The 25715-nt window shown below is 57.2% G+C and overlaps 8 protein-coding genes and 1 non-coding gene across 9 annotated transcripts; 6 read left to right on the top strand and 3 right to left on the bottom strand.

The window, feature by feature from the left end:
* Nucleotides 1–5177: 5177 nt before the first annotated feature.
* VDAG_07403 (CMP/dCMP deaminase) lies at nt 5178–5837 on the bottom strand (the record flags this gene model as incomplete). The annotated part of the gene is made up of 1 exon (XM_009656308.1): nt 5178–5837. The coding sequence occupies one exon, from the start codon at nt 5835–5837 to the stop codon at nt 5178–5180; it is 660 nt and encodes a 219-aa protein (XP_009654603.1).
* Nucleotides 5838–6409: 572 nt separating this feature from the next.
* Nucleotides 6410–7573, top strand: VDAG_07402 (uncharacterized protein; the record flags this gene model as incomplete). Its single annotated transcript, XM_009656307.1, has 1 exon — nt 6410–7573. One exon carries the CDS (start codon nt 6410–6412, stop codon nt 7571–7573), a length of 1164 nt encoding a protein of 387 aa, XP_009654602.1.
* Nucleotides 7574–8197: 624 nt separating this feature from the next.
* On the top strand, nt 8198–8296 carry VDAG_20208. Its single transcript has one exon. It is a non-coding gene; the product is annotated as a tRNA-Leu (tRNA).
* A 672-nt stretch (nt 8297–8968) lies between these two features.
* Nucleotides 8969–9815, top strand: VDAG_07401 (2,3-dihydroxy-2,3-dihydro-p-cumate dehydrogenase; the record flags this gene model as incomplete). The annotated part of the gene is made up of 2 exons (XM_009656306.1): nt 8969–9082; nt 9132–9815. 2 exons carry the CDS (start codon nt 8969–8971, stop codon nt 9813–9815), a joined length of 798 nt encoding a protein of 265 aa, XP_009654601.1.
* Nucleotides 9816–10953: 1138 nt separating this feature from the next.
* VDAG_07400 (endoglucanase-4) lies at nt 10954–12095 on the top strand (the record flags this gene model as incomplete). The annotated part of the gene is made up of 3 exons (XM_009656305.1): nt 10954–11124; nt 11293–11964; nt 12042–12095. The coding sequence occupies 3 exons, from the start codon at nt 10954–10956 to the stop codon at nt 12093–12095; spliced, it is 897 nt and encodes a 298-aa protein (XP_009654600.1).
* Nucleotides 12096–12408: 313 nt separating this feature from the next.
* VDAG_07399 (HpcH/HpaI aldolase/citrate lyase family protein) lies at nt 12409–13336 on the bottom strand (the record flags this gene model as incomplete). The annotated part of the gene is made up of 3 exons (XM_009656304.1): nt 12409–12431; nt 12530–12745; nt 12796–13336. 3 exons carry the CDS (start codon nt 13334–13336, stop codon nt 12409–12411), a joined length of 780 nt encoding a protein of 259 aa, XP_009654599.1.
* Nucleotides 13337–15302: 1966 nt separating this feature from the next.
* Nucleotides 15303–17996, top strand: VDAG_07398 (C6 zinc finger domain-containing protein; the record flags this gene model as incomplete). The annotated part of the gene is made up of 9 exons (XM_009656303.1): nt 15303–15406; nt 15586–15631; nt 15712–15859; nt 15916–16117; nt 16173–16731; nt 16788–16826; nt 16875–16943; nt 16993–17893; nt 17953–17996. The coding sequence occupies 9 exons, from the start codon at nt 15303–15305 to the stop codon at nt 17994–17996; spliced, it is 2112 nt and encodes a 703-aa protein (XP_009654598.1).
* Nucleotides 17997–20953: 2957 nt separating this feature from the next.
* On the top strand, nt 20954–23584 carry VDAG_07397 (CAS1 domain-containing protein; the record flags this gene model as incomplete). Its single annotated transcript, XM_009656302.1, has 2 exons — nt 20954–21262; nt 21371–23584. 2 exons carry the CDS (start codon nt 20954–20956, stop codon nt 23582–23584), a joined length of 2523 nt encoding a protein of 840 aa, XP_009654597.1.
* A 185-nt stretch (nt 23585–23769) lies between these two features.
* On the bottom strand, nt 23770–25001 carry VDAG_07396 (uncharacterized protein; the record flags this gene model as incomplete). The annotated part of the gene is made up of 2 exons (XM_009656301.1): nt 24676–25001; nt 23770–24578 (listed from the first exon to the last, which is right to left on the bottom strand). The coding sequence occupies exons 1-2, from the start codon at nt 24776–24778 to the stop codon at nt 23770–23772; spliced, it is 912 nt and encodes a 303-aa protein (XP_009654596.1). The 5' UTR covers nt 24779–25001.
* Between the last annotated feature and the right edge of the window lie 714 nt (nt 25002–25715).

The raw sequence follows: 25715 nt of genomic DNA, 5'->3' as shown, positions 1-25715 counted from the left end.
GAGCCCGGGCAGTCAGGCGGGCTGAAATGACCGCTTCACTGCCGCAACGAAGGGAGCATTTCTCCCATTGTCTCGGTCAGAAGCAGACTACCATGTACGCGCTTTGGAATATCCTCAGAGGGGGAGGGTGTCGTCGGCGGCGATTCAGGACGACGTGTCCAGCTGGCTGTGTGGGTACTTTGTCTCGGTGAAAGAGTTTTGCACGGCGCCTCATAAGAATCCCATCCTCGGTCAGGCCCCTTCCATCACCGACGCAACCCTGCTGGCTGACGTGGGAGGCGAGAAAGGAATGACTGTGGCGGAATGTATTGCTGTGTTTGCTTTTCTGTGGACGCATTGTGAGACTGGGGTTTTGAAAAATGGGGGCAGGGAAGGGGGGCTTGGGGGGACGCGGCCTGTGATGCTGTCAAGGAGGTAGAATCGGAGCAAATGCGAAGAAGAAGCAAGGGAAAATGCAGGCTGACTGAGACCTTTTGCGATGCTACTTGATACGCAGCAGGCAGCAGACGCGTCTTCGGTGAGGAAAGGTGGTTTTCTTCGCGGACCACCGAGACGGCTGCTGCACCCCGGATCGCGGCCGGCGGTTCGCCTGTCCACTCGCCCGTGCACGGCCTCGCGGGCTTTATGCGGGCGTCTGGGCCTCCCTCGTGGCAACGTGACGGGGAGAGGGGAGACGACAGAGGGAGGTGTCGCTGGTGGTCAAGGGTCGGATGGTTGTAGGACGGTTTGATCCTTGTCGAGTTCCACGGAATGACGACCATCAGATTATGCGCTGCGATGTCAAGTTGGGACGGATTTGGCGCAAACCGTCATGACAAAAACAGATCCAAGGGTCACAAAAGTCGGATGGCAAAGTTTCGGCCACACAGACGCACACGCACACCCGACACAATTCGGATGCCTCCCTTGAAGCAGCCGGCGAGCAAGCAAGGCAGCACAAGCAAGGCAGCACAAGCAAAGGGCGAAACGCCGCCGTGGCCGTGCAGCAGCAGCAGCAGCAGTGGCAGTAGTCAGAAGTGCAGAGTCGACTGCCGAGAGCGTGCATCCCATTGTCTCACGCGCCCGGCCGTCCCGGATCTGCGTGTCTCAAGGCGGGTGCTGCAAAAGAAACGAAAGTGTGGCATCTGTGTGCGCGTCTATTGCTCCTTGCTCCCACAGGAGGTCCCACAGCCTGCTTCCCGTCTCACAGGCACTGCTGTGCCACGGTGAGTACCTCTAGGGGCACGTCTCACTGGAAGGAACCAGGATCAGGGGCTCAGGCGCTGTAGCTCGCCATCCTTGGGGCGCTGAAGGGGGCTGGCTGGGGCGCTGAAGGGGCTGCTTGGGGCGGCTCGGGGGCCAATGGACAGCGGCCCCGGCAGTTGGCGGTCAGCACTGTGCTGCCCACGTGTGCTGGGGGCGATGATGGCACAGCGGCTGGTGTTCTGGCATTTCACGAAGGAGCAGGCTGAACGTGCCTTTTCATCTTATTTTATTTTTATTTTTATTTTTATTTTTTTACCCCTTTGTGTGCCTCCCTGCCTTAGGGCTTTGCTCGCTGGTTGGGTCGACAGAAAGTGGTGAGCCATGATGCTGCATTACATGTACCCAAACGCGCCTTAGGTGCACCCCCTTCGCGATGATGACCTGCATGAAAAGGCAGGTTGGGTTTCCCTGCGTTGGCAAGTCGAAGCTGGCTGAGGTTCTAAAATAACAATCAGAGCAGGCTGAGCTGCAGCGTCAGAAGATGACCTACCATAGTACCTAGCTAGGTAGGTAGGTAGGGATACATGTATTTCTTCGCCGACGCTCCTGTTCTGAAAGTTCAGGCCAGTCCTGCCACCACCCATCACCCCCCTCGACCCTCTACCAGGCCTCTGTGACCTCGTGAGTCCAGCCGAAAGTCAAAAGGGCCTAGGACGACGGCTCCCCCGCCGGGAGGCCTGCATACCCTTCCGGACCCGCCTCTACATCTACAAGCTTCCGCATCCTGCCCCTGCTACCGGAAAGGCCCTCCATGGCTTGATGGCAGGTCAGGCCACCAGAATGCACACAGTATAAACCTCTCGCCCGCGGCAATGAGGCGATCACCACTGTAGCCTGCTGGGCCCCTTGCCTAACGTGCCCGCCCTGCTGCACACGCCCCCCCTCTCCCGCCCCGCCCGCAAAAGCCGCGGGCCGCAGGACTGCCCCTCTTCTGCTTCTTTTGTTCCCCTTCCATGTCATGGAACTGTCAATCAAGCTGCCCCGCTCTCATGAGCTGGAGGGGCACCTGGAGGGGCACCGAACCGACGTGTCGTGTCGTTTGTTGCGTTGTGCTGTTGGCCATGTTTGTCTCGTGTTGAGAGGTCGAGAGGGGGTCGCTGAGGGGTAAGAATCCGCATCTAGGAGGGGGGGGGGGGCAAGAACCCACCTCTCTGCCCTCTCTGCCCTGATTCCCAGCTGCGCCGGTTACATCATTTCCAACTCCTCAGCAGCCATGGCCATGGCCAGTGTGACACGCGCCCGCGAGAGCGCAAAAGGGGGTTGCCGTGCGGCGCGGGCTCGGGGCACCTTAGGCGCCGGCGCAACCCACCCCTCTCCAGGGTGAGGAAGAAGAAAAGGGCCCAAAGGGGGGATTACATGTACTTCTCACGCGCACGCACATTCACTCACTATCACTATCACGCTGGCAGCCCTCGAATGAGCGAATATCGGCGACGCGCCTGGCTGCCTGCTTATCCCCACCCACCCACAGACAGACAGACGGGCGCCCACATGTGCACCTCGACCTTTTCCTGGAACGCGCTGCGCGATCCTCTGCATTTTGTGAAAAGGACGACACGGAAACAGTGAGGGAGAAGAAGCAGCTCCAACAGAGGGGGCGCGCCATGCGGCTGCTCGTTGCGGGCCACGCACCAACGTCATCCGGGTCTGGGGGCCTGCTGGCCAATGCGGCCGACGTTGGGACCCCGGCAAGAAGGGTTTATGCACACGCCCCCCTCTTTTCACCCTGACAAGGCCTCCTGTCCTGAAGCTGGTCTTTGGTGTGTGTGATGCGCCGTTCGAGGTGCGAGTCGGTGTGCTTGCATCGAGCATCGTCGGCACGGGGAAGTAGAGTTTCGTGCGGCGGTGTATCGCGTGGGAAAATGGCCACGTGTAGTGTCACGGTCGCGAGCTTGTCGTGGCCTCGTGGGTGGTATCGTGGGCTTTGCGAACCTAGAGTTGGCCGACGGGATCTGCTGATGGCCCTCGCGGTGCGCTTGGATAGCGGCCTGACGGCGAGCGCATGTCTGATATGACGGCGGTGCGGGACATAAGGTTGGCCGTGTGCGAGGGCCACGGCGTGTGATCTACTGATGCTGGCGATGGAACGAGGTTCGTCGTGATGGACGACTCACGTGCCCGGGCTCATGCTGCGAGGAAGTTTCAAGTCACTCGGGCTCTGCGAATCTCGTTTTCGTGTTACTGATTTCGACGGCTAGTCATATGTTGCTCGATGCTGAAGTCAGAGTGAGTCATATTACGCCGTTTCCAGCTTCATGGCGATGCGCGCAGAAAGCTTGAATATTCGGCAAATATCCATGACTACAGCCATGGAGTCGGCTTGCTGTGGAGACCAAAGAGCTCTGGCAGAGCCACGGAGGACATCATGAATTAGATCTTGTACTCTTAACGAAGCAGAGGCAGTCTGTCACTAACATGTACCAGTCAATTCACGACGGAATGAATACAGCCCAGGGGCATTCAAGGTATCTTCCTATGCTTCATCTTCCTATTCTTGAGACTGCGCTTAATACACTACAAATGCCAACGCCACTTCTGAGATTCGTCGAAGTACATGTTTGTATTGAGTACATTGGTTTCTTTCGAACGTCGTGCCGTAGTTCTTCCTGTCAGATAAAACACAGGCGTGTTAAGATATCTGACGTCTCAAGCCGGATGTTGCGAAACGAGCAAAGACTATCCATGTGACTTTGACAACCGTTCAAGAACACCCGCCTCCTTTTTGGTCTCGCCTGTCGGGTGTTTGTGAATATTGTTGATCAAGACCGTAAATTGAGGGAGGTCGTGTCAAAGTGCTTAAGTATTTCAAAAGTTGTACGAAACGAAGCGCGTTGGTGGTGAGGTTTGTATCATTAGCTTTGTCGCATGTAGCTAGGTATCAGTTTACGAGACAGCACAAGATCTGAGAATGGGAAAACGGGAAAAGACAAGGGGCAGATGGGAAAAAGACTTGCTTTCCCATGCCTCTGTAGATGATCCATGTCATTCTCTGAGCCGGCAGAAGCCTTGACCAGTGATTCTCAGTCTACAGTCGGAGTGGTTAGCAGTGGTAGCTTCTTGAGGCGAGAGACAAGGCTCTATAACAGATTATATAGTTTGTAAGATACTCGAAAGACTTTGCTCACAGGTAGTGCTCATCTTATGTCATGCCAATACATGAATATCCCTGGTCAGATTATAGAAGCATGGGACACCTAGTCCACTGGTTCATGATGCCCTGTTGGGATCTGCCTTCGCTCATTTCTCGAGGTCGTGATACTAAGTTGAGGTATCAGTCTCTTCTGAAACTTTATTCTGGGCTACTCCATCTATGCCGGTTAAAGACCATTGTTGATTTCCATCTTGATCTACTTCTGCCGCCTAGAGCAAACGTCCACAGTCACGGCAGGACGATCTTTACTCTCAGTAAATCACCTAGAAAACACGCATTCAGATCTCGAAAAATCAGTCATATAATATTCTCCCTGGTGCTTTGCCTTACGCTCAGCCTGTAATACAACGCCCCCATGCAACAGAGCCATTTCCAGTCTCAATCAAGGCCACGCTCAGCCACGTCGAAATATTTGTTTGAGCCGTGTTGCACCGCCAATCTTCAGCTCCCGAACCTGTACTCCCTTGCTCCTCGGCTAGAGACGACGTGAACACAGCCTGTCAGCCGCGTGGTCACACCATGCTCTGCTGCGCCGCATGCATGCATGAACTGCCAGCCCGCGGGGTCGCGGCCGCGAAGACCGCGATACGTCGGGCTAATAGCAAATCTCGTGCGACGACACAGTGCGGCGAACTCCAGGACCATTACAAAGGATATATTGCCCCCCTGCAGAACCCCCCTCACGTTTGGAGGCAAACCAGGCCCGTACCCACACGTAATACAATCAAGGGCCCCTCGCTCGCGGTCCAAGGCGGCTGGCCACTCGGCCGACAACAGCATGCTACGTCCACGTGCTCGAGGTGGCGGCTCCAGACTTCTTGCCCTCTTGATACGTCTTGCTGAGCCCGTCGTAGAGGTCCTTGACGCGCTCGACCTCGGCCGCCCAGTGCTCCCGCTCAGCAACGTCTTCCAGGTCCGCCACCAGATCCCCGAGGCTCCGCGCCTCAAAGAACTTGTTTCTCCTGTTGTACAGCGCGCGCCGGGACAGCGCGGCGTCCGTCTCGCCGTCGGCCTTGACGCGGAACACCTCTTCCAGGATCTCGAGGTCGTAGGGTATGGCGAAGCGGTCGCGGCTGTCCTCGTACGTGAAGAGGAAGTAGAGCGCCTTGAAGCCGGACCAGGTGATGCCGCTGAGGCAGAGGCTGCAGGGCTCGTGGGTGGCGAAGAAGACGCAGTCGTCGCCGGGGCTCGGCCGCGAGGCCGGGTCCGGGTGGGAGACGGTGTAGAACTTTTGGATGCAGTTGATCTCGCCGTGGAGAAGGGGCGAGGTGCGCTCGTCGTTGGTGGCGACGGTGTAGGGTGCCAGGGAGGCGGCGGAGAGGATCGCGGCGCCGAAGACTTTGCTGCCCGACGTGACGCCCTCGCGCGTCAGGGGGATGATGTCGGCCTCGGTCGTCTTGAGGAGGGCTGCCAGCAGGTCTTTGGATGTGTGGGACGGCATGATGGCGAAAGAGTCTTGGATGATCGCGGTATCTGCGCTGCGAGGTCAAAGTCAGTGGTCAGTCGAGCTCTGTCTGAGCCATGGAGATGGATATATTCTGCTGGCGGCGTTGACAGCTGAGTCTGACGGCGTCCTTATCGGGGCTGCCCGCGGGGTCATCACTGGTCGCTGGCTGCTGATAGCGGCGACCTCCGACTTTTGATGGCGCTTCTTCGATGCGCTTGCATGCGATATCGCTCTTGTTCGTGGGGTGCATTGCGACCGCGGATGCCGTGAATACTCTTGTGGTGGTAGCTGCATGTGTTCGATGTTGAAGCGAAAAAGAATAGCGATTGAGTCGTCTCGTGGTCCGTCCTGGAGTAAGGGTCCTTCCCCTGCAGAATATGGGGTGACTAATCCTACTGTGTCATCCACTTCCACGACATCTTAGTGTCCGAGAAGCTTCTACCCTTACACTAAAGGCATGGTCGACGAGATGGCTTCGCTCACGTATTCAATTACCCGACACCATGAGATGAAACGAACCTGCTCATGACGGACCTCGAGATCTGTATCCTCACCTCTGCTACGCGATGCATTACATCCGCCTCTTGCGGCCGCCGGCCCTCTCCACCGACCAACGTGGAACATCGTCAGTCCATGTCGTCCTGACCATCACCACGGACCTCGGAGACTCCTTTCTCAGCCCTGAAGCCTCCATCAAGCTAAAAGCAGGTGTCTATGCAGCTTCACTTGACGCCAAAGGTAACAAGCCACAGCCGTCCGACATCAAGACCTCTCAAATTCTTGAATGGCGACCAGGAACGAGGGTCATCAAGACAGACCTGCCTCTGGGCATTTGCTCCAGCACCGACCTTCGTGTTTTTGTCTTCCCCACAGCACAGGCTTGGGCAGGCAGCACCATGGATGTCGTGTCGTCCCTTCGATCCGACGACCGCGGTCGCATCATGCCCGTCTGGGCGGACGTTCACTACCCTGGCGTGGAAGCGCCTCATGTCTCGTTCCGAAGACTACGCATCGGCAGCGAAGAGTCGCCATCCTTTGTCCAGGTCGAAGAAGACATCGGGGAGAGCATCGCGCGCCATATCTGGGACGCCGGCGTTGTCGCGACGTCGATCCTCCTGGAGAACGGGACGTCCTCGGTGAACAGCGAAACCCTTCCAAAATTGACGCAGGTGTTGGCCTCTGATGGCCCTCTTCACATTATGGAGCTGGGTTGCGGTGTGGGCATTCTGGGCCTAGGCATCGCTGCTCTGCTTTCCGGTTCACAAAGGCAGTCATCGCAGCTGCTGTTGACAGATCTCCCGGAGGCTGAGGACAGGACGCAAGCAAACATTGATTGTCTCGCATCTACGTTGCCTAGCGAAGCCCAGACAATACCCTCGTTTGAGAGTCTCGACTGGGAGGATGGGCGAAAGGGCAAGTTCGGCCCACGCGTGCAAGAGAATTTCTGGCATCTCATTGTTTTGAGTGACTGCACATACAACGTCGATATGCTACCAGCGTTGGTTGGCACCCTGACGGCGTTGCACGATGCCAACAAGAACCATGTGCCCGCAGGGGAAGCTGCGACTACGCGTGTTCTGCTCGCCACGAAACCTCGGCACAAATCGGAGAAAGCCTTGTTTGACCTTATGTCAAAGGGGGGATGGGTTGTGGCCGAGCAGGACGTTCTGCCTCTTCCTGTTATGGGCCAACAGCCGGAGTCCGTGGAGATTTATATTTTCGAGCAGTAAATGAGGCCAGGTTGGTCTGCCGAAAGCACACCACCGCGTCAAGCCTGTGACCTCTCATTCACCTGATGGCAAGGCCATCATGAGCTCCTTTCAGAGGCGCTTCAATGATGGGAATTGCCCTTGAAGGACAACACTGAGCCATTCAGAGGAGCATCATAGGAGATTCTTGGACGGAAACATCTGGAATCCGGAGTGGATACTATATCATCACAATGAAGCAACGAACAAGGCCCAACGATGCATTGATGTAACCGCACCTGGCGCAAGTGTCGCAGGCGTGGCTTGTCTTGGTTTACGGTGTATGGTGATGGACTCTCTGCTGCCCTCAGTCATGGCCACTGGACCTACAGGCACTTGCTACCAATTGACACTGACCACAACCTTTTGCCTATAGAACTTCAATACCTACCTTGCATAGCCAGGAGGTATGCAACATACTCATAAAGCTGAGGGTCCACAGCCTTTCAATCTTTTCAGAAGAAAGATGACATCAAAAAATTGGAAACTCTTCGATCAACATCGATGATCAGGCAGAGCGTCGCCATGGTCTCATTTCATTTTAACTCAGAGACCGGACTTGCTTGGAATAATAAAGCCCATTTCCGCATAGAACTGTTATCAATTGGTGAGGTGGCCGAGTTGGTTATGGCGCCAGGTTAAGGTCTACCTTAACTAGATTTCCTGGTGGGGCAACCCGCGCGAGTTCGAGTCTCGTCCTCATCAGTATCTTTTTTGCCTTGACAGCCGAGGCATCAACTCTTGTCTTTTTCTTTGAAAGCAGCGGCGGGAAGAAAAAGATTCCTCGGCATCGAGTGGCATAAGCATCAGCGGCCTCTGAATGAAGCGTTGTGTTTGCTGTTGTGGGAACTCTTGATGACGGATCTAATTCCCCTTCCATAGCCGGCCGCCATCATACGACTACCGGCAGTGAAACTTGATGGACAATAAATGAAGACCAGGTTGGTTGCAAATAATAGTCACCTTCTGAAGGTCCACTTTGCAAGTTTCGAGTTCGGCCGGAAAGGGGAACTTGCCTCTCATCCAAGTACCAGAGATCCATCATGATGGAGATATCGGATCATGCCCCTGGACCCTGATCCATGACTCTTACAAGCCCCTCTTTCGGAAGACGAGATGGAGAACAGAGGGGACTCTGCTGGTCTGTCGCCATACATAGACAAGGCTGTACACAATGGCTACCCTGTTATCAGCTTCTGGGGTGACACAGCATACTGATTCATTTTGCCCGTCGTCGGCTGAGAGGACCCGGGTCTGATTTACCCCTCGATCCTTTGCTAGAAATTGGGCGACAATCTTGAATTGCTCCCCTTGATCATTCAACTCTAATCCCGTTGCACTTTGCTTTCCAGTGTCTCTCACATTACGCATTTCACCATGACGGACAGTGGTACAACGCCGCCATTGCTTGGCAAGACGGCCCTGATCACAGGGTCGGCCCGCGGCATCGGTGCTGCTGTTGCATGGAAGCTTGCAAGTGAGGGAGCAGATGTAAGTTAGACATGGTACAAAATGAAACCCCTCTAATAGCTCTCACCAGATCATCATCCATCACCTAACAGAATCGAGCAGCGATCGGGCAGCCAACCTGGCTACGCGCATCTGCAATCTTCCTCACAAGCCCGCGGTGTTCACTTTCCGCGCTGACATCTCGTCGCCCACTGGCCCGATCGAAATTGTTGCCGCCCTGAAAGAGTGGCGTGCCCCGTCTCCTCTTGTCATAGACATACTCGTAAACAACGCCGGCATCGCACCCCCCGCCATCCTCGCCGACGTGACGCCGGAACACATCACTTCTGTGCTGGCCACCAACCTCCAGGGCCCTCTCCTCATGACCCAAGCCGTCGAGCCCCACCTGCCGCCGAAAGCCCGCATCGTCAACATCTCCTCCATTGCCGCGCGCCAGACCTTTCGCGGGCTGACCGTATACGGCGCCAGCAAGGCCGGGCTCGAGGCCGTGACGCGCCATCTTGCCCACGAGCTCGGCGGCAACGGCACGACCGTCAACTGCGTCACGCCGGGGGCCGTCGACAGCGAGCTACTCTGGGAGACGGACAAGCTGATCCCCGGGGTGGTTGACGGGATCTGCAAGAACACGCCGCTGGAGCACAGGGTCGGCACGCCGGAAGAGTTTGCGTCTGTTGTTGCTTGGGTTTGCAGGCCCGAGGCGGGGTGGATCACTGGGCAGGTCATCAGTGCTACGGGTGGGCAGGCTCTCTACTGAACTGGCTGATTCACCTTGCTCGATGTTGGTCATACGAGGGGTGAGATTGCGAGAACCGGCATGTGAGAAACATGGATGCCGGCATGAGTGAAGAATGGGACAGGATCTCCTCCAATGGCGACTCTCGGGTTTTCCACGTAGTCCCTGTATCAGGCCTTGATCCGCTGATTTTGTTGAGGGGTAGTCTTTCTGATCAGAGTACCTTCCCTTTGGGTTAACATGTTTCCTGGTGTGATGAGCGGATCGAAACACCAATGATCTACTCGATGAACTGATTGTGATCCGCTTGTATGTTTTCTGTTCTCCCAAATCCACTCTCAGTCATAAAAACGCAGTGATACAACGCAAAACAAATTTGATTTATATTTTCCAGTAGCACAGGTTATTGCAGATAAAGCGATGAGGTCAGACAATATCCATTTAAGTCGTGACATCGTGGGCAGTTTCACACATCGCATCTCGCCGTTTCTGGCCACGGAGCTTTACCAGCCGCGATATCTCACCCGACGTCCCGCATAGATTGCACTGCAAACAGTGCGTGTAGCCTCTTATAAGCACCGCCTTGAATATAGTCGACTCCCATGCATGCATTCAGCCGGCCCCGCCAAGTCTGGGGTGCTGTCGCCTAAGCAAGCCCGTTGGTGGAGCGCGACATCTGCCGAGTCGCGTGGTCGCCGTTGAAGGATGCACTGCAACCACGGCCTGTGTGATCTGGTGGTTGCTGCTAATATCGCGAGGCTTCTGGACGCTCTGACTGGAGCCGAAGTCCGGGCAATAGATTACCTGGAGACAAGAAGTTGGTAAACAGCGAGAGGAGGTGCCCGGGCACGCCGGGAGCACATTATGGTCATCTTTGGTCATCGCGATGCCTCCTGACTGTGCCGCAAACCCGGCTCGAGGTACAAATGCGAGAACGGTTCCATGTCTGCTGATGTCGTGATTTCGCTCAGGGTGCCAACGTCAAGTCCTCACACATAAGCTTTTCGATCCGCAGATCACTGCCGAGCCTCACCATGAAGTCCTACGTCGTTGCGATCCTGGCTTCTTTTGCAAGCCAAGCCGCTGCCCACTCTACCTTTCAGCAGCTTTGGGTGGATGGAGTTGATTATATACGTTTCTCCTCATTGCTCGTTGCCTGATGACTGCTGACCATGACCACGGCTCCCAGTGTGCGCGTCTCCCGCCTAGCAACAGCCCGGTTGAGGATGTGACAAGCACCAACATTGTCTGTAACGTCGGCGGCACAAGTGGCAGGGGTGGCAAGTGTCCCGTCAAGGCCGGCGGGACTGTCACTGTCGAGATGCATGCGGTTTGTATACCCCTTTCAACACAACCGCCCCTTTCCACATCGTCTCTTGCTTCTTGGCAGTCATTTTTAACCCCTGATGGTTCTCGCATCTCTTGCGGCCCTTCGCCTCTCCTAAACCAATGAAGTGATACTGCAATGCTCCCAGCTTCAGCCACTGACACATGCCAGCAAAACGGCGATCGCAACTGCGCCAACGAAGCCATCGGCGGCAACCACTTCGGCCCCGTCATCGTCTACCTCTCCAAGGTCTCGGACGCCTCCACCGCCGACGGCTCGAGCGGCTGGTTCAAGATCCACGAGGACGGCTGGTCGGCCAAGTCCGGCTCGGCAAAAGCCGACCAGGACAACTGGGGCGTCAAGGACCTCAACGCCTGCTGCGGGCGCATGGACGTCAGGATCCCCGCCGACCTCGAGAACGGCGACTACCTGCTGCGCGCCGAGGTCGTCGCCCTGCACGTGGCGTCCCAGCCCAAGGGCGCCCAGTTCTACATGACCTGCTACCAGATCACCATTGCCGGCGGCACGGGCGCCAACAGGCCCGCGACGGTCCGCTTCCCCGGCGCCTACGCGGCCACCGACCCCGGCATCCTGTTCAACATTTACCAGGCCACGACGTCGTATAAGATTCCCGGCCCGGCCGTCGTCAGCGGTGGGAGGAGCATTGTCGCGGGCCAGGGGTGCAAGAGCGGGTGCGAGGTGACGTGTAAGCCGGGCTCTGGCACGACGGGGACAGTCGTGGCGCCGCCGGCGCCGACGGCGGGCGCCCCGCCTGCGGCGTGCTCGGTGCCGCAGTTTGGGCAGTGTGGTGGGCAGGACTACAAGGGGTGTACTGTCTGCGCGGTGAGTTTAGCCATAGTCGTGGTGTGGCGCGGGTGCTACAAGATGGGCGTAGAGGGCATCATGCTGACGTGTGATAGTCTCCGTACACGTGTAAGGCCGTGTCGCCGCCTTACTACTCGCAGTGCAGCTGATTGGGTTGGGCACACGATGACGGAAGGCTCTCCACTAATCGTCAGTCTCGATTCATGTGAAGGCGTCGAGGCTTATCGAGGGGAAAGATGGCAAGCTGAGGAGAGGAAGGAGTTTGACGTGGTCTTGTCCTATGCAATTGACTCGCCACTAGTGTACCGTGTACAAATGTCTGCGCATCGTTGTCTATCTCGTGTTCAAGCTTCGATCACAGTTTCGCCATTTCCTCTGTGACCATTTGTAGCCACCGTCGCATCACTGCCGTTGACTTTGACTTCTCCGTTACCGGTCTTGGTCTCCTTCTCCGTCTTAACCTCAGCGAGTAGTCCTCTCGCATTCTGCAGGTCTTGACCCAGTGCCATGAGATGCATAACGTCAGCCGTAAACGTCATAAAGCTCATCCGCTTGGCTGCCTCCTTGAACTTCTCTGGCGTACCATAAGGTGCCACAGGAATGGCGAATCCAGCATATGGCTTGTCGTGCTTGTCCATCACGGCGCGGAACTTCTCGACGGCGGTCGTCCATTCAGGCTCGCTGCCGCCGAGGCCGCTGTTTCCGGGAAGATTCATGCTGATGCGTGCGTCGAGGGTGCCAAGCCAGACGACGTCGATGTCGGGGCAGGCTGTGAGGATATCATCGAGGTTGTTGATACCTGCATCGTTAGTCACATGCCGGCGAGCAGATGAGTAGAAGTGGACTTACCTTCCAGAGACTCGATTTGAATCATCATGGCAGCTTGGTTGTTGAGCGCCTTGTGGATGTCACCCTGGCCGTCGTAGGCCTGGTCGGTGACAAAGGGGATGAGGCGGAACGGCGGCGCAGACCGCGAGCCGTTTTGCTTGGTACCGAACTTCGCGGCTGATATGACGTGCTTTGCCTGCTCGACCGTGTCGACCTGGGGGATGACAATACTCGCGCCGGCATCCAGAGCGTAGCCAATGGCGGCATGGTCGTGTCCAGGAACGCGAACCCAGGGTATGGTACGGCCCTGGCTCATGAAGATGGCCTCATGGACCATGCTTGTCATGGTCTCGACATTGCAGGACGAGTGCTCCCAGTCGATCCAGACGGCATCAAAGCCAAAGGGTGCGAGAAAGCGGGTAACGGGGAGGGAGGAGAGACCGGCGTAGTAACAGAGAAGAGGAGGAATCTTGCCCTTGTGAGCGTCACGAATGGCATCTCGCGCGCGGTGAGGTTGGAACAGCGAGGGCGCAGCGTATGCGAGCATTCCGTCGGCAGACATTTTGGACTGGATCTAATGTATGCGTAGATATAGGCGGCGAAGTTCTGCAGTGATATTGGAGCGTCTTAGGAATAAATGAACAAAAAGCAGCAGGTTGACGACTTGTCAATGCCCAGGTCGAGCCTGGGAGGAGAACGCATCTGCTTTATACCCGCCCAGCTTTCCATACAGTCACATTGCATCGGATTTGCTGCTAATCCCGACGAGCATCGGCGGCTTCGCGAGTGACTTGTATGGCATGGCATTCGGCGTTGCTGCCGATCCATGTCTCCGCGCCGACTTCCGCGTACTCGGGACAGGCGTTGTTGACGGTCCAGAGCTTTTGAGGTAGTCATACCCGAAAAGGTAAGTCGTAACCTTTGAACGCTTGCGGAACGAACAGCACATTATAGGCCGAGGCCGTTGAATCCTCCAGCGGTGGATTACGAGCAGGGGGTTTGGCTAGCAAGCGGCTCACGTCAGCTCAATCCGTCTGCCATTCGGCCCAGGCGCCGGCCCTGCCTTCACAAAGGCTTGCGAATCGACGCTAGATAGGGCTGACGGCCTCGCAGATTCATTTCACACCTGAGCCTAGATCCCGGTGCGCCCGTCTCAGCCTCAGCAGCCCTATCAGTCATTTCGAATCGCCGTCGCGTGTAGTAACCTGCTCGACCGCTGACCACAGGGCACTCGACAAGACAGCGCCTGGGTATTTGAACGCGCTGGCAATGTTGAGTGGTCTGATTTCATGATGGCAAGACGCTGACGTGTGCAAGGCGGTGTCGCTGACATGACGAGGTTCTTTGGATTCTTGTTGCGGGGCCTGTTGCTGCAAGATGAGTAGGGATTCGTGGTCAATCTACTGCGTCCGACGGAGATGAAGCCCCGTTCTCGCATCGAGCAGATACAACAATTCATCCCAGGATCGACCTCGTGGAGCCGCAAAGGCCGGGCAACCGGGGCATGGCGTTTTGGCGGCGTAAAACATTAATTCCGTTCGCCCTGCAGAATCTCGCATGACTGAACAATTCGGAACGAAGTCCAGGCGCCGACATCGCATGCCAAGATGACGCACTCCACGTGCATACCAGCTTACTTCTGGTTGAAGTGATTCTGCCTCGGCGATTGGGTCGAGGATCATGCAGGCTACCCACCAAAGCACGGCGCTGTCCTCATGGGCTGAGTCACTGGCGGCATCGCTGGGATAGCCTGTGGCGATGTTGCTGAGCCTGGAAAAAGTTGTCATATCCTCGAAGTCAGAGTCTCAGCCATTGGGACGGAACAGTAAGGTTCGAAGCAGCTCAGGCCATATTGGCTGTGATCGCTTCCGTTGTGCCGCAGTCAGAGGTGGAGAAACGAAGCAGGTCGTTCGTACTGTCGGATGGCCGACCAACTGAAGGGGTGGAAGATTGAGTATGAACAACGTGGTCCGACGACGAAACCTACAGTTGCCTATTGCACAAAGTACAGCTTAGACGCATTCGCTGTGCCTTTGATGAGAAGACGCTGATACAGCTCGCCACGATGGATGGTCGATTCAAGCATTGAAGGTGAGAGGAGAAGGAGAGTGGAAAGGTCGGCGAGGTTCCTGCAACGACCCCAAAATGGAAGCCTCGGACATGGAACCAATCAGCGGCCCCCTGCCCCCTGTTGACACATAATGAAGCACGGTCACGTGACTTGGTAGCATACAGGCTCAGCTTACTTAATAATTCAAGCCCTCGGACGCAAGGCCGGCGGCACTCGTGGATCCGGGGTTCCCAACATGAGGCGATCTCATGCCTGTTACTCATCTCACGAGAAAACGCCGAATCCGCCGTTAACATTCCTTTTGCTAGCCCGTTTACGATCCATGCTCCAGAATATCCTTCGGCTTCAGCGACGCCATTGTACATCTAGCCTACATCACTAGGTGGCAATACGAACACTCCTCGGACTCCGGCTCTCCCCCGCCCCCATCCATACCTGGGTCGACATTCAGATTCAGATGAGCGCCTCTGTCGAACCAGTTGCGCAGCCTGCTGTTGCCCCAACGACATCTGCGAAGAAAAAGTTCGCAACGCCCCCTGTCAAGATTGCGTGTCTGGCATGGTAAGCGCGCACCCGCTCCTCTCGCTGTCGCGATGCACCGACCCGTAGACCCGAGACAGTTTGATGTCACCAACGTCTGAGGAGAGACCCCCGCGGAGGATGCTCCGCCCTGCCGCACCCCATCCACAGTGGTCATCGGTGATTGAATGGCCCAACATTGGCTGACAGACATGACCAAGTCGCGCCTCTAGAACAAGATGCGATGGCGGCAAGCCTTGTGCCAGTGTACGTGAGAGTGAAGCCTTGGCCTGGACTGAGGTCTTGAGACCCCACTCTTGTGAGAACCTCTTCTGACAGTCGCGCAGTGCCAGAGCCGATCCCGAGACTGTCAGTATCGACCCAGTCGACGTGGAGGCGCCCGCATCCGGAAAAAGCAGAAGACGTGCGACGAGCTTGTGCAGCAGGCCGAGCTCTTCTCGCTGGAGCCGCCGCAAGAGGAGGTTCCCTCGCAGCGTAAGCATGCCGTCGCAACGCGGCCACGTGCTGTTGCTGACCACCCCCTGTCGCAGCCATTTCGATCCAAGACTACATCGACCCCGGTGCTGGGCTCAAGCAGCTCCAAGATGTGTTCCCGGACAGCGACTTCATCTTTGACAGCCTCTTCATGGGCATGCCAGAGGAGGCGAGCGGCGACAGCACGTCTGAAGCCTCTCTCGGTTTCGCCAGTCTCACCGTCCCCATGGTGAGGACGTACAGGAATGACCGCGACATGTAAGCTCCCCTCATGTGTCTCCCGATCAGTTGGGCCCTAACACCCCGCGCCAAGTCTTGATGCGTACTACGTCTTCCTTCACCAGTACCTCCCTATCCTGCCGCCACCCACGGCTGTCCCCATCGACCAGCCCGTCCCGTACTTTCAGAACAGCGCAGAAGCGTTCGAAACCGGCTTCGAGCCGTCAACGCCAATCACGCTGGCGATATGCGCCATCCTCGCCCTCATCCCCTGTGCCAACGACATCAATCCCACCTCGCACGATGCTGTCGTCTTCCGGCGCAAGTACGCACAGTACCTGGCGCAGTCCGCCATCGAGGCCATCGAGATGGAAGCCGAGATCCCCGAGTCATCCATAGAACCACCCAAAGCGCTGAACGGCTCACCGAATCAAGACAGTCGCGCACCTTTCCACCCGGGGCTTCCCATGGAGTACGAGTGCATCGTCGCGTTGGATATCCTCAGCGTCTACGAGTATGCACAGCGGGGCAACCTCAAGAAGATGCAGCGGCGGGCGGGACAGGCACTCGTGGCCGCTATGGAGCTGTCTCTGCACAACTCGACCATCGAGGATGAGTTCACCGAAGTTCGACGCAGGATATGGTGGATGACAGTAGGTTTTGCTCCGATTACACTATCAAAGTGCGAAATGATGTTGACAAGTAGCAGTATGTCTGTGTCAGCCAAGGCGCCATTGTTAATAATTCGGTATGTCTTGCCTCTGCCTTTCGGAGCATCAGAGCTCACACCGCATAGGATCCCAGCTTTGCCGTCTTCGCCCACACCTTTACGACCAAGTATCCCACGCTCAAGTGCGATCCTGATGTTTGTTGCCCCGCGATCCCTCGACGCGGGCCACAGCTGACGAGTCCAGGCCTTCCCCCTCATGATCCAATCGCAGCAGGCAATCCTAGCGGCGTCGCAATTTGCCAGTGACCTCAAGAAGGCGCTCGTCGCCAACGTGGACATGGCACCGATATACGAGCGGATGAAGAAACTCGAATCCTACCTCGAGCCTCTGACAGCACAGGCCGACGGATGGCTGCTACAAGCGTCCACAACATCACCGCTCGACCCGTGCGAGGAAGTCGTCTCTCGAACGCTCCGCTGCATGTCGCGCATCAAGCTCAACAGCGCACGGATCAAGTGCCACCGCTACAGCGCCTTCTCGGACGTGCCCCTCTTCACCACTCAGCACTGCGACCTGCGCGCCAAGTCGGAAGAGACGGACGCGACGCCGGAGCTGCGGCAGTGGCCGTCGTGCGCCTGCCACACGCTCGTCGCGCGGCCGTCGGCACCGTCGACGACATCGCCGACCAGCTCGTCCTCGACCGGCTCCATCTCGCCGCCGCGCTCCTCGCCGCGCTCCTCCGACAGCGGCGGCCACGGCTGCGCCGCCGCGGGCGGCGTCTTCCCCTTCACGAGCCACCAGTCGGCCAAGATCTGCCTCAAGGCCGCCCTCAACGTCGCCCGCTCCTTCGACGACCTGCCGTATCCCAACGCCGCCGGCCAGCTGTGCCTGCCGCCGAGCACCCTGTCGCCGACGTCGAGCCTCGTCGCGCCGCGGACCATGCCCTCGTTCGCCTGCTGCGCCATGCAGTGCGCCTACGCCCTGCTCATGGTCCACGGCAAGACGAGGGCCATGTACCCCGAGCCCGGCATGGGCGGGCCCATGGTCGAGAGCCTGCTCGTGCGCCTGCAGACGGGCTTGCGGTCCATCTCGGGCACGCTGGAGAATTACGCCACGGCGTTTGAGGCGCTCGGCGGCATGCGAGGTATGTCCTCCCTCTTTTTTTTTTCTATGTGCGGAGCGAGAAGCTGACGATGTATGCAGATACGATTCGCAGTGTGATGGAGCCGGCGAATGTGTTCACGTGATGGAGGCATACGGTTTATTCTTGTAGGATAGGCAGACTGTGGGTTGTTCTGGGTACTCTCCATTGACCGGGGTCATTGTGTACAGGTTCAAATGGAATCTCGGCCCCGTTTTCACGAGCTCGTTTTCGGGTGGAGGTGATGTTGAATCATTGGTCTGCACGGTCGTCATGTTGGATTGTTGGTCTGCACGGTCGCGAAGCAGAATTGGCCTGTCACCTTGCCTACGAGGGAGGGCCAACTGGCGAATTTGCAGAGGCAGTGCATTTGACACTGCTACGGCAAACCTGTTTCCACCTGAGCACGCAGGCTTGCGAAGTAGCATCACTCAATGGCGGCAAATTATGCATGCGCAGCAACTTGAACATCAGCTCGTGTTCACAGCTGGCCATATGACGTTGGAAACCCGTGAGCCTCACAGGCCCCGAGCTGAAGGCCTCGAGCTGAAGCGTTCTATACATAGAAGTGATAAGCCGGCCCACCAACTACCGTCGCATTTGTCCTGTGTGCTGCAAGTCACAATTAGACGTCATGTCATCTGTCCATCATGGGCAACGATCCATCAAGCCATTACTCGACAACGCTGCAATCTCAAGCTGGAGACTAGGCCCTGGAATCGATTCACACCACGGGCCTCAGCGGCAGGGAATCCTGAAACCCATCTCCACGGTTGATCCAGACGGGGAATTCTTTCATTGCAGTGCTTTCCAGACGCTGAGGGATCAGAGCCGCGGCTTGGCACTGCAATGCGACGACGTGGCACAGCGCTTCTGAAATGCCGAAACGTACTGAAGGATCATTTTTCGACATTTGAACCATCTGACAAAAGGTAGGCATCTTCAAGCCGGCTTCCAGGGACGGGCGGCCGAGAAGAAAGAATGAATCGCCTGATACTCTGCCCCATCGGCCTGCGTACGCGGGCGGAGCACCAGAGCGTGTCCCTTTTCATCTCAGGGGGGATAGCCGGCCGTTGGTGGCCACTCGTGGAGAACGACCCCCCTGGTCGGGCCCTGGTGGGGTGGGCGTAAGCGGCCAGCAGCGAGTGTGTGCGGGGCCTGGGCGGACGCCGAGGCAGCCTCGCAGGGCAAGATGAATTTGATGCAGTGGACGGGATCGTCGGGGCTCGGGAGGGGGCAAGGGGGAAGAGCACACAGGCCGTCAGAGGGATGCAGATCCGGCCGGGACGGACAGGACAGTGCGTGACGCGGCAGCCATTCTTCGTTGTTTTGCTTTTCCTGATCGTCAAGGCATCTCGATCCTAATTTCGGTCGGGAGGTTTGGGTGCCATGGACGTGGTGTGCTGTGCAGAGCGGGCGCGCGCTGGCAAGGCGAGGGTGAGACGCTGCGTTGGTGCTGATTCTGGCGAGAAAGGAGGGGTGGACCGGGTCAGCCCTTGGCGACGAATGACACAAGGAAGAACTTGGAGACATTCGTGGCCATGCTGCGGGAAGCACATGCTGGCGATGAGAACGGCCTGCCGTCTGTAAAATCCGTGGTGCACATGTCTTCCCACCCCGAGACGGCCAGTGTCCAGCCAAGGATGACAGTGAGCTTACAGCTTACGCAGCGAAGACCAGACATGGCAGTGATGAACAGGATCTGATACCGCCATTCTGTGGGCTGGATGGAGAAAAACAACGGGCCAGCCAGATTAGTGTTACTGCAAAGGTGCAGTTCATCAGGATTAAGGTCACAGAAAATCCTGGTTCATCGGAAAGGGTCCGGGTCGATGGCTCTAGACCAGGCAACGCTGGGGAGAACGGAGCTCATGACAGGTCATCGGAAAGAGGGAAGCGGAGCGTGGACGATAGGGGGGGTCGTGGTTGCACCCGCCGCTAACAGCAGCGAGTCACGAGCCCGAGTGGCTGCTGCTGGCTGTGTTTGTGTCCCCTCCTCCTTCCAGCGCAGCAAGCCAACGGCCTTTCTTGGTTGTGGTTGGCTGCACTGGGGTCAAGTGCCCTTTCCTTACCTTCTGTACCTACCCACCCAGGTAGGGAAGTGTGGCTGCCACGCCTGGTTGACGCTTCTCCCTCGGACCACCGACAGGTAAGGTATCTCGGGTAAGATAGCACAGCGGATCTCCCACTAAGTACTTGTACCTGGGAACCTGAAGCATCTTAATTAGGCGGGCACCTCAAGGCAAAGCATGTCAAGGTAGATAGGTAGGTAGGTAGGACAAGCATTCAGGAGACGGAGACCCGGTGTTTCGACCAAGCTGTCGCCGACATCCACCCACCCTTTGTTCTCCATCCACGCCTGCTCCTGCCCTCTATCCCCGCCGAGAAGCCGTCTCTCCGAATCATCCTGCTCCCTTCTCTGCTTGGCAGGCCCAGAAGCCCCTTACTCCGGCAGCCACTACCCTGTTCCTGGTACCTTCCCCCATCCATGAAGCCAAGGGACGCCAGGGAAGTCACCTGCAGCCTGTCTTGGCCATGATGCCCCCGGTCCATGTGCTTGGCCTGTTAAATGTTCTTCTCTGCCCTGCCGCGCGCAGCGAAACTTTGATCTACCTCATCTTCGACCTCGAAGGGAACGGCCAGCCTTTTTCTTTGCCCTTGTTTATTGTCCGTCGTGATCCTCTTGAATCTGTCATTTCTGTCCTTTCTTTCGTTCTTCTCGCGGCTCGTGTGACAACCTGCCAGCTGTTCTATTTTTCCCGTCTGTACATCCGGACAGCGCATCTCTTGCCGGGCGAAACCGACCGACACCAAGCAGCGAACTTGGTCTTATGAAGCCGGCGCACACTTTCTCTTCGCCGGCAAACCGATATTCTCGAATGCCACATTGAAGACATTTTCCATTGACCAAGAACGTTCTTTGATTTATACAGCTCGCATCACGGACAGAACGTGCGGTCGACCCCGCCCAGTTACAATCACCTACACTCGACGTGGTCACCTCTTCTCTTTCTCCCACATTCGCTAGCCACAAACGGAACCGTCCGAGACATTCCGCACGACATGGCATCCAACTCCAGTTGGCCCCGCGTGGCCACTGTTCTGTTCTCCGCCATATTCCTCGTCACAATCTTCCTCAACAGCATCTTCTCGGTTGACCCCTACCGCTGCGGCGCCCTCATTGGCGATGGTCAGTGGATCGACCCCGTTGACGCCAACGGCACCCGCCGCCCCTTCAACACCTGGCAGCCAGATGGATGCATGATGCGCAAGTACACGAGCGACGACATTCACCGCTGCATGGAGGGCCGGCACATGGTCTTTTCAGGCGACTCGACCACTCGCCAGGTCTTCTGGGGTATGGCCCGTCTGGTATGTCTAGCTAGTCCACCCTTGCCGTGAACCGTCCAGCGATTGTTGCTCGTGTTATTTACCAGCGGCCATGCGTAAAGCCGTCTTTCTTCCTGCTAACGTGACCAGCTCGACAGGGAACTGGCGAACAAGACTCGCCGAGAGTCCGCAACACATGCTGCCTATGACATGGAGTTTGGCGGAATCCGGATGCGCCAGATTTGGAATCCCTTCATGGACCTCGACAAGGACGGCGTTGAGCTGAAGAAGGAGCTCGAGCTTTATCGCCACGAGCGCGAGAACCCTGTCCCCGTTTCGGAGCAAAAGGCAGCCGCCCTGACCATGATCGGCTTCGGCAGCTGGTGGGCTCTTCGTTACTTCGAGGAGGAGTCCCTGCAACAGTTCAGCTCGGCCATCGACAACGTGACTGCTATACTGCGCCAGCAGGACTACCCCAAATTCGGCCAACGCCCCATGATCCCCGGTGATGGCATCGGCAACGAGGTCTTCATCGCGCCCATCGCCCCGCCCTACTATGACGATCTTCCCAGCAAGCGCAAGGGGCCCAAGGGTCTTCACGTCGGCGAGGTGGAATCGATGGACGAGTACCTCGACAGCGTCCGCGATGAACGCAGCCTCAACCTGCTCTGGGCTTTCCCCGCCCTCTCCCGTACCGAACCCGCCGCCATGGTCGACCGTCACGAGACTGGCTTCCACGTGATTGACTCGGTCGCCGAGACCAAGGCCACCATTCTGCTCAACGCCCGCTGCAACGCCAAACTCGATGCCATGGATGGCTACCCCCACAACAGGACCTGCTGCACCAACTATGGCGGTCCTTCATTGGTCCAGCTCATGTTCCTGTTCTTCGGCACCTGCTATGTCATTGCTTGTGTCGTGTATGAGACCTACGGCATCCTCAAGGCGCGCGTCGGCCGCCGTGCCCCCTTCGACATGGAAACCGGCCTATTTGTGACGGCTCTGTTGGCCTGCTACCACGCCGACCGCACACAGTTTCTCGCCAAGGCCTCAAAAATGTTCGTGTACGATGAGTTCACCGTCATGACCGCCATTTGTGCCCTCGTTTTCCTCTTCACCATTCGCCGCTCCAGGGTTGCTCCTCAGCCTGACACCATCGCCCCGCAGAAGGCTCCCGAGGTCAACGTTCTCCTTCCTCGGGACCAAACGGAGGAGTGGAAGGGCTGGATGCAGGCCGCCATTCTTGTGTACCACTGGACCGGCGCCTCCAAGGATCTTGGTATCTACATCTTCATCCGTCTGCTCGTAGCCTCGTATCTTTTCCAAACCGGCTACGGACATACCATCTTCTTCCTGAAGAAGAAGGATTTCGGCTTCAAGCGCATCGCAGCTACCATGTTGCGCCTGAACCTGCTCAGCTGCGCTCTTCCTTACGTGATGGGCACAGACTACATGTTCTACTACTTTGCTCCTCTCGTCAGTTTTTGGTTCATGGTGGTTTACAGCACGCTCGCCATCGGCCGCCAGCACAACGACAATCTAGGCGCGCTGCTCGGAAAAATCTCCATCTCTGCCTTAATCACATACGTCGTCATGATGAAATCGCCCGTTCCTGAATGGGGCTTCACTGTTCTTCGTCTACTCTGCAACATCAAGTGGGATCTTCACGAGTGGACGTTCCGCGTGGGCCTCGACGCCTTCATCGTGTTCGTCGGCATGCTGACCGCCATCGCACACGTTCGCTACCCGAACGCATGTGCCTGGGCATTAAGCTCGTATGTTGGTGCTGTCGGTGGTCTCGTCGCCATGTATGGCTACTACCACGCTTGCGGGGAATATTTCCCAACCAAAGAAATCTACAACTCTTGGCATCCATACATCTCATGGATTCCCATTCTCGGTTTCATTGCCATCCGCAACATGCCCGGGCCCGCTCAATTCTTCACCTCGAGCGCAGCGGCGTGGTTGGGCAGGTGCTCGCTTGAGACCTTTACGCTGCAGTTCCATCTCTTCCTGGCGGCAGATACCAAGGGCGTGCTCCGTCTAGGCATGTTCTCTGGCGACAGCACACTGTTCAATGACAGGTGGCGAGACCTTGTCTTCATCGTGCCCATCTTCCTGTGGGTCAGCAGTCGCCTAGCCGAAGCTACCGGAGCGTTGGTGAAGCTGGCGACGGACGGCACAGTCGGCCAGGAGGCGGAGAATGAGTCGGAAAAGCTGTGGAGCGTCAACTCCAAATTTGACGAGCTCGTCCTGGCCCGAGTGCGGCCTTTGATGCCGGCCATGCACACGTGGGCGAATGACCTGCGGGTGCGCGTGGCGATGATGTTTGGTGCCATGTGGGTGCTTAACCTGCTCAGTTGAGCTGGGTCGGGTTGGGTCGGCAACATGATGGGTTTGCAGGTGAAATTGATTTTTGGAGCATGGAGCGTGGACATGTCTATCTCACATGGTGTTTGTCATTAGTTGTATTATACAAAATAGGCTACATAATGAACTTGTCAACATTTCATTGTCATGCTGCGCTATGCAGTCGTATGGCGGGTGGCTTAGGCCGCCTCCGCTGATGCAGATTTGTGCCCGGCCGGCTTCTCCCCGATGCCCAGTCCGTCAACCCCGGCTGCCATGCCGGCAAATGGGCACGTCGGTGCACTGCCAATACTCGCACTCGCGCTCGACGGCCTCGGCAACCTCGACGGAGATTCCTGCGCATGACCATGTGCGGCACCCTCCTCCTCCTCCTCGTCATCGCTGCCGTCCAGAATCTTCTTGCCGTTCAGATACCCCTCCCTCTCAATGACAATCTCCTCGTCACCCGGCGGTCGAAACTCGTCACCGTCCCGCACGTGCCACTTGGCCATGAGATCGTTCTGGATCCAGATGACCTTGCCAAGGGCCTTGACGAGGGCCATCTTGCGCGGCAGGGCGAGGCGCGGATGCGACAGGATGGCCTCGGTCAGGACGTCCTGCATAAAGGCGAGGCAGACGCCGAGGTGGACGTACTCGACGTGCAGCGGGTGGGCGCGGCCGAGGCCGACGTGCATCATGCCGACCTTGTCGAGGTAGGCCCAGAAGTCGAGGCGCGAGGGGTCGGAGCAGAGCTTGGCGAGGTAGGCGCGGAGAAAGTGCTTCCTGTGCAGGATCTGGGGCGAGTCCTCCGAGAGCGGCTCTTCCGCTGCCGCTGCGGATGACGACGCGGCGTCTTCGGCGGAGAGGGCCCCCGTGGAGGCGGTCGACCGCGTCGTGAAGGCGCGCGCTGTGATGTCGTATTGCAGCAGCTTCTTGTAGACTATGTTGACGATGGCTGGGATCAGGGCCTTGATGTATTTTGCGCCGGAGGTGAGGGCTTCGATGTCCTCTGCGGGCGCGTGTCAGCTTCTTTCCTTTCTTCTCCCCCTTGTTTCCGCAGAGTCTGCACCTCATAGGCAAGGGCTGCGGGGGGGGGCGGGACGTACTGCTGCTAAAGTCGAGAAAGGAGTGCAGGTAGCGGATGCGGGCTTCGAGATTCGTGTAGAGGTCCTCGCGGTCGACGTGGACGATCAAACGGGAGGGCGCCATTTTGGCCGGCATCTTGGGGTCTTTCCTTGCGCTTAGTGTTGGCTTGGTGCTTCTTGATGCTGATATCTCCTGCGTTGCCGTCTTGGTCAATCGTGGGGTCCAGAAGGGTGTTTTTCAACTACGCAGGGAAGCAGGTAAGGAAGCACTGAGAATGCTGTTGTGGCACGGCAGAGGCGCGCGGCCCGTGTATTTGAGCCATGGCTTCCCGTCAAGCGACGTCACTGAGATGAGAAATATCGAGTGGGCTATTGGGCGTTCGTCTGCGAAGGATGTAAGCTGATGGCGGGCGAAGACGGCATGGCACGAGGTCGTGGTGAGGATGGGCTGATGGTGGGGCGATGAGACGATGTGCGCCCCTCGGGTGCGTCCGTGAGATCGGCGACCCGGGATTCAGGGTTGACGCGCCGGTATGTCGCGAGCGCTAGGGATCAGGTCTTCAGCAGGACACTGATTTTGGTCAACATAAGCTACATCCTTTCTGTTGTGATTGATGGTCTCTGTGGCTGCCTGATTTCCACTTAAATGACTGGGCAGTCAAAGTGTTGTTGGCAGGCTCTTTCATCTCGGAGCGACTTGTGATACCACCCCAGACGTAAGAATTGGCACTACGCAAGAATGAGCCAGCCGACCCTGCAACTCTGTGCCTGCAGAACCAGATCACCAAAGCTTTGAGCATGATGGTGGACTTCCAAGCCGAGGAGAAGAAGCTGAAAGGGTTCTTGTCAATGGACGGCAGGTACTCAGCTATCAAGCGCCTTGAAAGGCCATGACTGATTAATCTGATACATGCCACCGCACATAGAGAAAGGCTGCGGCCAGAGGCAGAGACAGTGACAGGGTGGCTTAGGTAGTCAATGATATCAGACTAGCTGACGTTGCGGTGATCTTGTGTCGAGGTACGTTTCTGAATGTACGAGCTGAATCGGACTCGTGGACT

This window comes from Verticillium dahliae, genomic scaffold (assembly GCF_000150675.1).
Source record: "Verticillium dahliae VdLs.17 supercont1.16 genomic scaffold, whole genome shotgun sequence".
NCBI classification, from domain to species: domain Eukaryota; kingdom Fungi; phylum Ascomycota; class Sordariomycetes; order Glomerellales; family Plectosphaerellaceae; genus Verticillium; species Verticillium dahliae.
Note: the sequence above shows the minus strand (reverse complement) of the source record. Positions and strands in the feature narration are given on the sequence as shown.